Source organism: Stegostoma tigrinum, chromosome 10 (assembly GCF_030684315.1).
Source record: "Stegostoma tigrinum isolate sSteTig4 chromosome 10, sSteTig4.hap1, whole genome shotgun sequence".
Classification (NCBI taxonomy): domain Eukaryota; kingdom Metazoa; phylum Chordata; class Chondrichthyes; order Orectolobiformes; family Stegostomatidae; genus Stegostoma; species Stegostoma tigrinum.
In genome coordinates, this window is record NC_081363.1 from 49,276,351 (window position 1) to 49,292,851 (window position 16,501).

General features: G+C 40.5%; 1 protein-coding gene across 2 annotated transcripts in view; it reads right to left on the reverse strand.

The window, feature by feature from the left end:
- The window catches only part of exoc5 (exocyst complex component 5), a 72,533-nt gene that overhangs the window by 5,411 nt on the left and 50,621 nt on the right, over positions 1 to 16,501 (reverse strand). For both annotated transcript variants that reach the window (XM_048538254.2, XM_048538255.2), the window contains exons 12-15: positions 12,121 to 12,268; positions 11,800 to 11,908; positions 2,496 to 2,616; positions 1,346 to 1,432 (exon numbers count right to left, since the gene is read on the reverse strand). In XM_048538254.2, coding sequence (XP_048394211.2) covers positions 1,346 to 1,432; positions 2,496 to 2,616; positions 11,800 to 11,908; positions 12,121 to 12,268 — 465 coding nt within the window. The remainder of the gene's footprint in view (positions 1 to 1,345; positions 1,433 to 2,495; positions 2,617 to 11,799; positions 11,909 to 12,120; positions 12,269 to 16,501) is intronic.

Genomic DNA, 16,501 nt, shown 5'->3' on the forward strand with positions numbered 1-16,501 from the left:
CAAGCAAGTTGAATTTAGATGGCAAACTGCAGTTATATACTTGGGTTAGGTTACATATTGTCCAGGTAAAAACATTACAGCTGGTGGATGTCAATTTTCTGAAACCCTTTAGAAACTTAAACACTGCATAGAGTATCAGGGCTAGTGTGATCTGGACTGGTTCTGATAGCCAAAATGCACAATGGAATTGTTCAGGTTTACTTCTTCCAAATGAGGCTGGATTTTTCAATCTAGTTTCCCAGATCACCCAGATATTATGGCTTCAGGTGGGGTGAACAGTAAGTATACCCTGAATCTCAAACTGACAACTGAATGGAAAGAAGGCTAGATGGACAAGTAGGTATTTTGTTATTCAGCATATAAGAGAACATCAACTATAATGGAAACACGGAGAAGCTGGAACTGTTCTTAGCCTAGAGATATTTAAGATTTAATAAAGAACGTCCAAATTCAGTCAAGAGTTTTGATAAGAGTAAATCAAGAAAAATTGTTTACACCGCTAGGTAGGTCAGTAACCAAAAGGACAAATATTAAAAACAACTGGGGAAATAATTTGCGGAAATAAGGTGGCATCTTCTGAAAAAAGTATACAAGCAGCCGTTACAATCAGGATTAATCTGCCCAAGGAGGAAGTAAAAACAGATTTGACATTAATTTCTAAAAGGCAAAATGAATAAACATTCGATATCGAGAAACTGCAGGGTGCTGGACAGAAAGCAAGGAGTGTGACTAACTAGGACGCTATTTCCAAAAGTCAGCACAGGAACATTGTGTAGATGCCATTTAGCCCAGTCTTAAACTACCAAATGAAGTTATTATTGAACATATACAAAAGTCTTTGTTATTACATGGCCATTCAAAAATGTCTTACTCATATTTACAAAATTATATTTCCAAACAATAATATGAAACTAGTGGAAAACAAGTGCTAAAAAACTTCCATTCATACAATCTGGTTCTTAAATAGAATCGAATTGCTCTAATGAATTTAATAGTTTACTATTAATGTGCAGTAAACAACTGTATTAGGACGAGAGATATTCAGATAGATTCTGTAGAAACCTAAATAAAACATGCTAATTGAAAATATACTGAACATCCTTGAGAATCTCCCATTCAATTGGAAAAAATGTTTTCTACAGTGGAAAATGATTTTTTTTGCAGGAGAAATGTGTTTATTTTTGGATTAAGCAGCTCAATGACGACACTGTTTATTGCAAGGCTGTATCTAACAGATGTCTGACGGATGATTAACCAACCGATAATGAGATGCCATACAGACTGATGAAAAGCAGAGATTAAATGACATCCCTGATATGGCATGTTGTAATGAGTTTATATTTACCTGTCAATCCCTGTATCCAGTTTAACTTCCATCTGTTCAATCACTTCTTTCTTCTTCTGTAGACACTCAGTCAGTTTAGGAGAAGAACTGTAGGTACAATCATTTGCAAAACATCAACTTAGTTGGAATGAGGATAAATAAAAAAGGTAGATAACTAAACAGATAAGAATTTTTTTTCAAATAGGACACTAAAAAGTTTTTAGTTCTTGTACTTATGATAAATACCTTCAAGACTTGAAAGCCTAGTCAATGGCTTTTCACAATGGAGCATTAAGGATGCCATAACATTTAAGATACAAAAGACACCTTTTTCATGCAATGTGAATATGTTCCAATAAAAGTACAATAGGTTTATTGGAAAACACAAGCTTTTAGAGTCTCAGTCCTCCTTCAGGTGTTACCGAGAGAGGTAGTATCAGACACAGAATTTATAAGTTAAAAAAAATCAAAGGTTCACACGACTGATGAGGATGTACTGAACCAAACTAAGATACTGTTAAGTCTTTAAGCAGTTAGAAAGTTTTAATTGATTAATATGTATATCTATAAATCCCCAGATTCCTTTCAAGTCACAGTCCTGAGAGAACAAAAGATTTACTAAGTGTAAAGATGAGGTGACATTTTAGGTCAGACGATGCATGTTAAGTGTGAGACCTTGTTTCGAATCTGTTTGTGTTTTGGTTTGGAGTCAGACTGATTTTATTTCTGAAGTAGAAATTTATAAAACACAATATTGACTGGAGGCCTACAGATTCATTCATGCATGAGTGTGTGTCGGGACAGAGAGAACACACACACACATTAATAAAACCGTTAGTTCTCTCAGGACTGTGACTTGAAAAGAGTTCAGGGATTCATACATACATATTAATCAATTAAAACCTTCCAACTGATTAAAGACTTAAGTGTCTAAGGTTTGTTTAGTACATCCTCAGTGGTGTGGCCCTCTGATGTTTTCCTTAAAAATCCTGAAACTACCTCTCTCATTAACACCTGAAGGAGGACCGAGGCTCCAAAAGCTTGTCTCTTTAACCTGGTGTCATGTGATTTCTGACTTTGTCCACCACCAGCACCTCCACATCATTCCAAATGATTATTAGTATAATCAGAGATAGATTGAAATACTTGTCAATTAACAAAAATCTCTCACCTTAGCAGTGGCATGAGGTGGTCGTTAAACTGTTTGTCAAACAAATGAAAAATTGTATTTGCCTGTTGCACAACATCTAAGAAGTAAAGAGTTCCTGTCTTGGAATCTGTTGATGGGATTGCTGAAGGAAAGAAAGACGACTTGTTCTCAGTTTTTAAATCTTGTCACAGGAGCAAATTTCATCACAAAACTTAATTATCTACTTTATTAATCTTCAGGTTAACATAAATAGACTGGCACGGCAACCTAACTCAAAAGATCTCGGCAACTCATTAGTCTAATTTAAAATCACTACAATAAGACAAATCACTATACAGATGTTAACACGATTTCAGAAATGGAAGTTTCTACTCCTGCTTAATTTCTCAGGGGAGAGATAATTCAAGTGACATGGTAAAGACCAATGGTACAGTTTACCACTCCAAGTCATGCTTTACAAACTTGGCGTTCTTTGGAGGAGGTAACCAGCAAGGAAGATAATGGGGATCCTGTGGATGTGGCATATCTAGACTTCCAGAAAGCATCTGACAAGGTGTCACAAAAGACTGAACTAGAAAGGGCTTAGGGTAGAGGTTTGGCTGACTGACAGAAAGTAAATGGTCAGAATACATGGGTCCTTCTCTGAATGGTGATCTTTGATTAGTGGGGTGCTGTGGGGTTACAATCCACAAAATTATCTGCAAGTACGAACAGCGAGTAACATAGTAAAGTTCATGGATGATAATAAAAAAAGGTGGAAAGGAAGGTAATGATGAGGAGATAGAGCTTACAGATGAACATTGTTAGGTTCGGACAATGGCCCAGTATCTGGCATATGGAGTTTAATGTGGATAAGTACAAGATTGTCCATTCTAGTTGGAAAAATAAAAAGGGCAAATTATTATTCAATTGGGAAGCAGATTCAAAGTGTGTCTATGCATGAATCACAAAGTAGGTATGCGGGTGCAGCATAGAGTAAGAAAGGCAAATTGAATCTTGGCATTTATTGCACCAGGACTGGACTATAAGAGTAAGTAAGTGTTGTTACCATTATAGAAAGAATCAGCGAGACCACATCTGGAATATTATGTTCAGTTTGGGTCTCCTTGAAGGAGGTTTTGGCAGCATTGGAGGCATTTCAAGAGGAGGTTTACAACGATGATTCCAGGGATCAAAGGGCTGTTGTATGAGGAGCAGTTGACTAGTTTAGGCTTGTACTTGCCGGAAATCGGAAGAATTGGGGGGCGGGGGGGGGGGGGTGGAGGTGGAATCTGACTGAGATCTATACAATGCTGAAGGCGATTGATAAAGGGGGAAATCATCTGTTCAACATCGACCTTGTAAGATAGTCTCGAACAAGAGGGCATAGACATGCAGTGAGAGTAGGTAGGTGCAAAACTGAGATGAGGAGAAACTATTTCTCTCAGACAGTTGTGAATCTGTGGAACTCACTGTCACAGAGTGCAGTGGAGGCAGAATCAAACAACAGATACAATTCTGATGAAAAAGCGTAATAAAGAGCAATGGGGAGCTGGCTGAAAAATGGAGTGGAGATCAAGGCAAGATCAGCCATAATCATGTTAAATGGCAGAGCAGCTCAAAGGGCTGAACTGTCTACTCTCACTTCCCATATTCTGGTGTTACCCCCGACTCCCTGCAAAAAGTTTTTACTAAATTACAACCCTCAACACTGGTGATCTGCAAGGATGCATTCTCAGCCCCGTACTGTACTCACTATACACCCACGACTGTGCAGCCAAGTCCAAACAAACTCAATCTACAAGTTTGCTGATGACACCATCATGATGGGATGGACATCAAACAATGATGAGTCAGAATACAGGAAGGAGATACAGCGATTGGCGGTGCAGTGTGATGATAACAACCTCTCACTCAATGTCAGGAAAATAAAAGAGCCGATCATTGGCTTCAGGAAGAAAGCAGGAGGACATGCCCCTAACTACATCAAAGCTGAGGTGCAGAGGGTCGAGAAAGTCAAAAGTTCCTGGAAGTGACGATAACCGACCATCTGTCCTAGGCCTTCCACATGGAAGCAAATGGTCAAAAGGGCACAACACCTCTTCTTCCTTAGGCAGCTTATGAAATTCAGCAACTTTTACAGATGCACCTGAGAAAGGCATTTTATCTGGGTGCATAATGGCCTGGTACGGCAACTGCTCTTCCCAGGAGCATAAGAAACTACAAAAAGTGTGGGCACCGTCCAATGCATCACAGAAGCCAACCTCTTATCCATGGATAACAAAGTGTGAAGCTGGATGAACACAGCAGGCAAAGCAGCATCTCGGGAGCACAAAAGCTGACGTTTCCAGACTAGACCCTTCATCAGAGAGGGGGATGAGGAGAGGGTTCTGGAATAAAGCTTAAATCTCCCCTTCCCCTAATGCATCCCAAAACCAGCCCAGTTCATCCCCTCCCCCCACTGCATCACAAAACCAGCCCAGCTCGTCCCCTCTCCCCACTGCATCCCAAAACCCGCCTGTCTCCGCTCCCTAACCTGTTCTTCCTCTCACCTCAAGCCGCACCTCCATTTCCTATTTACTAACCTCATCCTGCCTCCTTGACCTGTCCGTCTTCCCTGGACTGACCTATCCCCTCCCTACCTCTACTCTCCTCTCCACCTATCTTCTTTCTCTCCATCTTCAGTCCACCTCCCCCTCTCTCCCTATTTATCCCAGTTCCCTCTCCCCATCCCCCTCTCTGAAGGAGGGCCTAGGCCCGAAACGTCAGCTTTTGTGCTCCTGAGATGCTGCTTGGCTGCTGTGTTCATCCAGCTTCACACTTTATTATCTTGGATTCTCCAGCATCTGCAGTTCCCATTATCACTCTTATCCATGGAGTCCATTTACACTTCTCATTGCCACGGAAAGTCAACTAACAAAGACTCAAACCACCCCCCCACCAATGTCTCCTTCCCCGTCCCATCCAGGTAATGCTGTCTTCAAACCTCTTCCATCAAGCTGAACATGCAAAAGCTTGAACACGCAGCAACAGCTTCTTCTGTCATTGTCAGATTGCTGAATGAAGTTAGAGGGGTCCAAACAAATACTGATTTTGCTAATGTTGATCTTGCTTTGCACAACTTTTGTGCAGTTATAATCTTTTACGCTTTAATCTAAGCACCCTATGAACTATATGCCCTTGTTTGGTATGAGCTGCCTATACAGCTCACAAAAGCAAAGCTTTCAACTGTACTTATGTACACATGGCTGCGAATCAAATCAAATTTGTTAGTCTCAAAATTGCGGGGATACAGTGTGATTCTTGGAACAGCCAAGAGTTGCTGACCAGCAGTAAATTGGGCTTTTTAAAACCTACAGAAAGAATTATGTCATATGATTAAGAAAAGTGGATAAGATATCAAAAACAAACAGGTAATTATCCAAACCAATGGAGATTTTAGAGTTTTTGAAATTAAATGTCAGGTATATTATCACTTAGAATTTTAATTAATGCATTCCTTTCTTTGACAGAATCTGAAAAATCTCTGGTCCTAATCTGGTTGATTCCAGAGCTCCATCCATTAGTTTTGGTAAGCATAACAAGACACAAGTAAATGCATTTGAGTGATTTGATTCCATGTGTAGGCAAAGTTACGTGAACTGAAGATTTCCTTCACATTTGTTTTCTCTCCCCCAGCCTCTTATTGCAAATAAGCTTGTGTGAGAAAAACATTTTTCAATTGTCAGTTAATGACAAGAGTGATGCACAGAGGAGGGGTAGATTGCTATGTAAGAATTTTCATGCAATGAATGCAGGGCGAAATGAGACCCACCGTTTTTAAATCAGAAAATTATTTTTCATTTATCAGAGTAACTGCCAGTTACTTTGAAGAGTGTTGAAGTGCAAACCTGGAAAATGTTTTAGAAATGATCCTGCAATGGATGGACTGTTAGGAATCAATAGATGAATTAATGACCTTGTCAATCCATAACCATCTACTAATCTTGCAAATTCAAACTTGGAATCTATTAAATTAGATTTAATTTGCACCCACAATCCTTCAAACCATACACAAAAAAACAAACATTTTATATCAATTTTTACACAGAGAAATGCACAAAACTACTTCAAACTAGTCAAGGGAAGTAACCTGTGAGTTAGAGATTAGGAGAGAGGGAGCAGATGCTTCTTCAAAGAAATTATAGACCCTGAAATAAAAGTGCATTAGACAAGTTGAGGGGCTGGATTTCACTGTGGATCCGAAGCAAGAGAAAGTACTCAAGAAATCCCAAGAGGTTAAGGTTCAGGAATGCAGAGATTGAGAGAATTGACATGGAAGACAAATTATTTTCAATTTGACTGTGACATAAATTATCATCTTCACAGCCCCGGTGCTTTTGAACAGTTTCTAGCCTTTGGCAAAGCTCACAACAGAATTCTCACCCAACTCCACTGCTGAGTTATCCAGATGGGTAGGACCGCAGTTCCATTTCTATTCCTATATATCCGCCCGTCAAAGAATCAAAGACTTGTTACTATGCAGGAGGAGGTCATTGAGCAATCTTGTCAGCACCAGCTCTGAGTATTCTGACATACTGTTAAAGCCCTTAATGACCCTGCACATGAGGGGAAGTGATGGCCTAGGACTATTATGGCAAGACCATTAATCTAGAGATCCAGATAACAACTGGAAACCTGGTTCAAATCTCACCAAAAGCTGACAATGGAATTTGATTTCAACAAAAATTGAATTAAAAGTTGATCATCAGGAAAACCCATATGGTTCACTAATGTCATTCCTTACCTCATCTGGCCAACACATGACTACATGCCCACAGCGATGCAGTTGACTCTTTACTGCCCTCAGGGCAATTCATCACATGAATGTTTAAACATAGATAATTATCACTGAACTCAATCATCCAGAACCCTCTTGAATGTCTTAATTGACTCAGTCTCCACTGCACTTCAAGGCAGGGTTCTTCCAAACTGGAATTCAGTATTGAATCACCTGCAACAACTTTTTTCTCTACTCTTGTAGTGTTTATAGTGTTGTTAACCAAGGCCCTATCTTTGACAATCTCCTATTTCTCATTTACATGTTACTGTTGAGGGCAATATGTGAAAGCACAGCTTCAGTTTTTACATGTACGGTGACACGCACCAGTCAGCTCTCCAGTTGCATGTCAAACATCCAGTACTGGCTAAACAGAAGTGTGTGCAAAACGCATAGTCTTTGGGTCCAGCATGAGCTCTGTTCCCTCACCATGGACTTCATCTCTCACCCTGGCATCTGCCCGAGCCTGAATTTTTATGTTGCATTCAACACGAGATGAGATTCCATATATCTGCATCACCAATAAGACACCTACTTACAACTCCCTAAAATCATCTGACTCCACTCCTCCTCACCATAGTTCATTTCTCATCCGTGCTTTTGACTCACCCAATGCCCTCCTGAATGATGTTGCCTCATGGCGATATATAGATAAGAAAAAGAATAATAAGTTTCAAGCACAGGTCCTGGGGAATGTATTGCTACAACTTCCAAAAATCATCATCTGGCATCATGTTTTCCTCAGAACATCACTGTTGCTGTGAATTCAACTGCCAAGGCTCTAAGCTCTGGAATTATTTTGCTAAGTCACACTTTCTCCTTGAAGATGCTCCTTAAAATAGATTTCTGATCACGTTTCTGGTCATTGGCCTAACTCAGTGGAATTAGGTAATTCAGTGTCAAATTTTGTTTGCTAACCCTTCTATGATCTATTATAATAGATCGAGATGCTTTATTATGTTTATAACACTACAAAAAAGAAACAAAACTCCTGTTGTTGGTTTTAGGTTTCAGAGCTAAGGCTACATAAAGTTCTTAGCCTTGTGTTTAAGTCCTTTAAGTTTAAAATCAAATTGGTGTCTGCGTCATTAGTGGGGCTATGGGGTAAAGGTAACTGTAATGAGAGCTTACCAATTGCAGAATTTCAAAAGGAGTTGAAATTCAAAATACATGGTCCATAAACAGCTTGTCAATAGAACATCTGAATTATCAAGAGTTGCAGTGATCAGAGATAATGGGAACCGCAGATGGTGGTGAATACGAGATAACAAAGTGTGGGGCTGGATGAACACAACAGGCCAAGCAGCATCTTAGGAGCACAAAAGCTGACGTTTCAGGCCTAGACCCTTCATCAGAAAAGGGGAATGGGGAGAGGATTCTGAAATAAATTGGGAGAGGGGGGAGGCGGATCAAAGATGGATAGAGGAGAAGATAGGTGGAGAGGAGACAGACAAGTTAAAGGGGCGGGGATAGAGACAGCAGGAATGAGTGTAGGAGACAGGTGGAAGATAGGTAGAGGGGAGAGTATACGTGGGGAGGTAGGGAGAGGATAGGTCAGTCCAGGGAGGACGAACAGGTCAAGGGGGTGGGATGAGGTTAGTAAGTAGGAAATGAAGGTGCAGCTTGAGGTGGGAGGAGGGGATAGGTGAGAAGAAGAACAGGTTAGGCAGGCAGGGACGAGCTGGGCTGGTTTTGGGATGCAGTGGGGGGAGGGGAGGGGAGGAGATCTGGAAGCTGGTGAAATCCACATTGATGCCATTGGGCTGCAGGGTTCCCAAGCGGAATGAGTTGCTGTTCCTGCAACCTTCGGGTGGCATCATTATGGCACTGTAGGAGGCTCAGGATGGACATGTCATCTAAGGAATGGGAGGGGGAGTTGAAATGGTTCGCCACTGGGAGGTGCAGTTGTTTATTACGAACCGAGCATACGTGTTCTGCAAAGCGGTCCCCAAGCCTCCACGTGGTTTCCCCAATGAAGAGGTAGCCACGACGGGTACAGCGGATGCAATATACCACAATGGCGGATGTGCAGGTGAACATCTGCTTGATGTGGAAAATCATCTTGGGGCCTGGGATGGGGGTGAGAGAGGTGGTGTGGGGGCAGGTGTAGCACTTCCTGCAGTTGTAGGGGAAAGTGATGGGGTTGGAGGGGTGTGGGGTGCGGACAAGGGAGTCGCGGAGAGAGTGGTCTCTCCAGAAGGCAGACAAGGGTGGGGATGGAAAAACGTATTGAGTGGTGGGGTCGGATTGTAGATGGCGGAAGTGTCGGAGGATGATGCGTTGTATCCGGTGGTTGGTGGAGTGGTATGTGAGGACAAGGTGGATTCTCTTTTGGCAGTTATTGCGGGGGCAAGGGTGTGAGGGACGGGGTGTGAGAAATGCGGGAGACACTGTCAAGGGCGTTCTCGACCACTGCAGGAGGGGAAGTTGCGGTCCTTGAAGAATGAGGACATTTGAGACATACGGGAGTGGAATGCCTCATTCTGGGAGCAGATGCAGCGGAGGCGAAGGAATTGGGAATAGGGGGATGGAATTTTTGCAGGAAGGTGGGTGGGAGCAGGTGTACTGCAGGTAGCTGTGGGAGTCAGTGGGCTTGAAATGGACATCGGTTCATAGGTGGTTGCCTGAGATGGAGACAGAAAGGTCCAGGAAGGTGAGGGATGTGTTCGAGATGATCCAGGTGAACTTGACGTTGGTGTGGAAGGTGTTGGTCAAGTGGAACATGAGGCGGCGCCGATACAGTCATCAATGTAACGGAGGAAGAGGTGGGATTTAGGGCCAGTGTGGGTGTGAAAGAGGGAGTGTTCCACATAAACCTACAAAGAGGCAGGCATAGCTTGGGCCCATGTGGGTACCTATGGCCACCCCCTTTGTCTGTAGGGGGTGGGAGGAATCGAAAGAGAAGTTGTTGAGGGCAAGGACGGGTTCAGCTAGGCGGACGACGGTGTCGATGGAGGGGGACTGGTCGGGCCTGCACGACAGGAAGAAGCGGAGGGCCTTTGGGCCATCTGCATGGGGAATGCAGGTGTATAGGGACTGGACGTCCAGGGTGAAAGTGAGGTGTTGGGGACTGGGGAATTGGAAGTTCTGGAGGAGGTGGAGGGCGTGGGTGGTGTCACGGATGTAGGTAGAGTGTTCCTGGGCCAACGGGGAGAAAATAGAGTCCAGATAGGTGGAGTTGAGTTTGGTGGGGCTTGAAGGTGACTTTGACAGACAGAAAAAAAAAGCGCTTAAGCTCTGAATTTCATTGCGTGGGATTTTCATGGGATGGAATAGTATTAAAAAAAAAACTAGAACATGGACTTAAAATAGCGACACAATCACATTACTAGTCAGAGATAATGGGAACTGCAGATGCTGGAGAATTCCAAGATAATAAAATGTGAGGCTGGACGAACACAGCAGGCCAAGCAGCATCTCAGGAGCACAAAAGCTGACGTTTCGGGCCTAGACCCTTCATCAGAGAGGTGAAGGCTCTGATGAAGGGTCTAGGCCCGAAACGTCAGCTTTTGTGCTCCTGAGATGCTGCTTGGCCTGCTGTGTTCATCCAGCCTCACATCACATTACTAGTCATGTTGGTCATGTTTCATAAAATAAAAGTGCTGAATAAATAAAATCAATGTTTCATTCAAAAGGCAAGGAAATCAGTCAGCTCCTCCATGCAGAGATGTAAAGAGAACATCACTGCCTACTCAAGATAACAAGGTGTGAGGCTAGATGAACACAGCAGGCCAAGCAGCATCTCAGGAGCACAAAAGCTGACGTTTTGGGCCCAGACCCTTCATTTCTGACGAAGGGTCTAGGCCCGAAACGTCAGCTTTTGTGCTCCTGAGATGCCTCTTGGCCTGCTGTGTTCATCCAGCTACACACTTTGTTATCTTGGATTCTCCAGCATCTGAAGTTACCATTATCTCTGATCACTGCCTATTCACGTTGTTTTTCACATGTTGCAGAAAGGATCATCGGCAATTAAGCTTGAAGACAATGAACTTTCACATGGAAATACAAGTTAGAAGCTTCTATTTCTGTAAACTGCTTGTTTACAGAGATGAAACTTACAATGCAACACTGTACATAGTGCACAAGTTCCCAGCCTGTCTCACCTCGAGAGTGCCCACTGGTACGCAGATGGACAACAAACAAGAAAATTCCAAGATCTTGAAGGATAACTGCAAGATTCACCATGACTGATGATCTAAGATACTACTTAAATGCCAATGGTCTCAAGTCATACAACAGGGAAACAGGCACTTTGAACCCCACATCAACAAAAAACAAACTACACCAATCTCATTTTCAAGAGCTTATGCTACAAAGACACGCAAAACATACTAAACTGCATATTATTGTCTTCCTTTTGGTACTGAACGCTAGCTTTAATTGTGGTGCCACAGTGATCAAATCAAGTTCAGTCAAAATTGGGGCTGAGAGAGAATGCTGGGTGATCATAAATTTATTTAGAAAAAAAGCCTTTACTCATCCACAGAGAATCTTCCATATACTGAACTTTCAAAAGATGGAAATTACCTGCAAGTCCAATTTCTAGAGCATAGTCAATATGCTCAACACACAAGTACTCCACGAGAATAGTAAATATCCGAAAAGCATTCTTTGGTAAATCAGAAGAATCAGACAGCTATAAATAAAAAAAAAGTTAAGAATTAGCAAAAACAGACACTGCTTAACATGATTATATTGAGCTGGTCCATTGAAAATCATCCCCAGAAATAACCACTTGCAGAAATTTTAAAAGTTAAAGACTACAAGGTATTACTATTTGAGGAAAACCGTCATACAGCCCAAGTCCCAAACAGTGCAAGGAATTTTATTCTTTAAGAACAACATTACCCTGTGACACCTCTCAAAGGCCTGTCTGGTCTCCTGCAAAAGATTGACAACTACTTCCTGTGACAGAAAAGTCTCGCCATGTGTGTCAATACTTGGCCCGAGAGGTAAGTTGGTACGCTGGCGAATTCGCTCTTTTAGGTCCTGAATCCTACAAAATACACAGTCACTATTTCACAGAAGAGTTCACAATTTACGTGCATAAAGATTTAGAACTGTACTAATTTGCAGAGGACAAACATATATAAAAGTATATCATAAGCAAAACGAGGTGAGATTACACAGGTTGACTCACCTATGGTGTCAGACATGACAGACTTCTTGCAGTCATGTGAATGTCTGACATTATAACCATACCCGAAGCTACCGTTTCTTAACAAAAAATGAATTCAGTGCACAACATTACAGATTGTTGGCCTGTTCCCATTTCCTGCAGGTTTACTATAGTAAGCAAACTCATTGAATCCTATGTGTAAAACCCAATGGCTGTGCCTATGAAACTCTTCCACATAGGCATCTGTCCCTCCAGTGCGTAAGGTTCCAAAGTTTCCATTGTGAAAATTCATACAGGCAGTCATAAATTTGAAACAGTTTTGCTCATAATTATTTTATGTTTTTACAAGAGAATGGAAACTATCTAGAAGGTCCAACAGCACAGTATTTCATCAGCCAGTGTTTGATATTTTGTAATTTGGTACCACTCAGGCAACGAGAAAACCTACAAGCTTTGATTCTGCTTCTTAATAGGATAAATGTGAACATTTCAAAACACATGGATGCTATAAAAGTCTTGCCAGAAATTCTGAACAAATTTTGTTGGGAAAAAAGCTCATAATTGAACAAGGAATCAGCTTTAGCAGCCTCCTTAATCAACCAAGGTGGGTCCAGAAATAAAAGTAATCAGTGAAGTTCATAAAGTGGCCACTGAAGTGAACTTAATTAAAATAACTCTATCCATATTACTTCAAATCTATCAGCCTTGCAAATATTGAATTCAACTTCAATGAAACTTTTATGGAGGTTTCTAACTTCACAATAGAAAGCATGTTAGTGAAGTTTAATTTTCAGTTTGCTCAATTCCGTCAATGTTGCTGATAGACGTTGGCATTTGTGACACAGCAACTTTATTGAATACTTTGCTTTTTATATACGGCCAGAAAAAGGAGACCTTAGTACAGAAGAAATCAAAGTCAACACTGAGCTGCAGAACATTTAGAAGAGACAGCAATAAGTAAGTCAGTAATTCTGAACATGATCAAAATCAAGCACTTTGATCCAAATCTACAAAGCTTTGAGCTAACCAGAACAAGAATGAAATAATTAAAATTAGTGAGGTAGACAGTATTTTGAAAAATCATGATCCTAGACTGCATCAAGTTGCTCTGACATTAAGTATTAAATTGAGAATTCGTCTAACAACTAACTTCACCCAAGAATGTTAAAATAAATTGAAGTAATGCTTCCAATTAAATTTTTAAAATAAGCAAAAACCCTTAAAAATTCTGCTAAAATTAAAATGAAATATGGGACTTGGAATATTCCTCAAATTGTAAATTCCTTCAAAACATCTTGTTTTGATGTCAAACAATTTCTCCCAATTTTGTCTGTCCAGTAGAATATAACATCCAACAGATTTGAAGGTAAATCTAAAATAACATTATCCCATAACACAGCAAGGTGCTGAAAATTCAGAAAGCAGATTAGACAGTTTTCTAAATAGTTTGTGCACTGATGTGGTTTTGACATTACTAATTTAAAGAGGCACCACCATAATATTTACAAAATGATAATGTACAGACAATTCTGAAGTCTGTCCAAAACCAAATAAAGCATTTTGATGCCGAGGTGACAGGTTGGTAAAAATGTGGATGAATCAAAGCGTAATTGGGATCATATTGCCAAAGCGCATCAGTAGCTCCAAATGCAGGCTTATTTTTCAGCATGGTTTTGAAGTGCTGCAATTATAAGGCAATCACAAAAAGGAAAGGAAGTACTTTGCTTCTGCTGATTCAGATAGATTTAATTTTCATCTAAAGGAAGTTATTCTTCCATTCAACAAATTGCAGAGGTTAATACAGGGAAACAAACTTCCACGTATGCAGTTAATATACACACTTGGGCAACTAGACAACTTTTTAAAAAATCAGCTACAGTAAATTACAAATTACTTTCTTCACACTTCACTGTACTGCATTTCCAAATGCTTCTTCAAAGCACTGTACCTTAAATTTAATTATGTAATCATACAGACATACCAAATATTACAAAAGGGGGCATAATGATGGAGTGCACCTGCTGTGTATTCAGGTCATGGTATTTAATTAGATAAATTCATAAATGCTCTTCAAGCTAAGCCGGTTTCTAGACTCTTCTGTGAAATCCAAATTGGATGTCAGGCCTGAAGCAAACTCAGTCACCGAAGTAATCATTAAATTGGCACTGTAAATGGCTGTCCATCAACGATAAGAAAACCTTTATTGTAGGAATCTGATAAATTGTTTGATTATGGTATAAATTAATTGAGTAATAAGCATATTAACAAACAGCAAAGGCAGGGAAATGTAGATCTTTATAGATGCACTCTATTAACATAATATATAAAGCCAATCATTTTTTTTCAATTTCATTCATGAGATGAGGACATTGCTGGAATAGGCCAGCATTTATTGCCCATCCCTACTTGCCCAGAGGGCAGTTAAGAATCAACCACATTCTTGTGTCTGGAGTCAAATGTGGGCCAGACCAGGGTTTGTGGCCATTATTAAAATCTTAGTTCCTGATTTTTATCGAAATAAAATTCCACCATTACCATGGTGGGATTTGAACCCAGGTCGGCAGAACATTTCCTGGGGTGTCTGGCTTAACAGTCCAGCAATAATACCACTATGCCATTGCCTCCCATAAAGGAAATTATTATTTGATAAGAATGAGGAAATTAATCGTTGATGTGATAATAAACAATTTACGTAATGGATCATTTGAAGAACGTAGGAAGAGTGTAGGGAAACGCAACAAACAATATTCTTTTGGGTTAACCCACTACCAATCACTTTCACTCAATGAATATGACCCAGTTTAAGCAACATCTGAAGTGGAGTTTCACACATCTTTCAGGTTTTGCGACAGGCTTCATAAACTGATTTTGTACTTGATTTGTCAATGAGGTGACCTTGATGAGATCATGTACTATTACAGTCTGCTTCAATAAACTAGATTACTTTGAATTCAATTATGTTGATAAGGTTAGTAAGAATATCTATTGCACATTGTAATCTTTATACTAAATCAATTAAAGAAATTTACAGTTTTGAAATCCCAAACATCAAAATTCTTCCAGAAGTGAAAATAAGTACAAGTATTTTGAACGAAGTGATCTTTGTTTCTGTAATTAATGACTGGTTACGAATGTTATCAGGAACGATTAGTCGTAGCCAATGATTTCTCTATGATGCACCCATGCACAGCAGCCAGGAAGGTAACATACAACAATACATCTTATATTTATATAGCTCCTTTAAAGCAATTAAATGGCCTATGGCATTTCACAAGAGCACTATAGAAAAGTAACACTGAGTCATACATGATGACAAAAAATTTGATTGAAGAGACAGGATTTAACATGACTTTTAAAAGGCAGAACAAGAGATAGAGAAACGGACAAAGGAGTGTGTGCGCTTAGGCAGTCGAAAGTGCAGGCACCAACAGTGAATCAATTAACGGAGATACAAAACAAGCCAAAATTAGCGAAGTGCATATTTTCCAAATTGTGGAGTTGGGAGGAGGTAAGAGAGATGTGAAGGGCCTGAAGCCAGGGAAGGTTTTGAAAACAAGGTGGTCAGTAAGCATGGGGCTGTTAAGTGAATGGGATTTGATGCAATCTAAAATATGGATTGTAGATTGAGAGTTCAGTCTAGACATAAAGGCATGAATTAGGGCTTCAGCAGCAAATAAGCTGTGGCAGGAGTAAAATCGGATAGTGCTACAGAAATGGAAATCAATCTTAGAGACTGTCGTAACATGATATCGGGGGCTCACATTGGGGTTAATTGTGATGCTGAGGTTGTTTAATCTCAGGCAGTAGTCAGGAAGACAGATACAGTTGGAATAGAATTTAGTGTTCAGACTGCTTTCAGTCTTATTAACACTAAATTGAAGTAAAGTTTTACTCCGCTAGATGTTGTCAGGATATCTGAAAATGTGACAGTAGAGGTGGCATTAGAGGTAATGGTGAGGTGGGGCTGGATGTCATCAGTACACCTGTCAGAATTATCAACGTTCTTGTGAATTCTGTCACAGGTTTAGCATATATACGAGAAAAAGGAGTGGCCCCAGAACATTCTTCTGGGGACCGGGCAGGAGCAAAAGAAGTCATTGCAAGTAATAG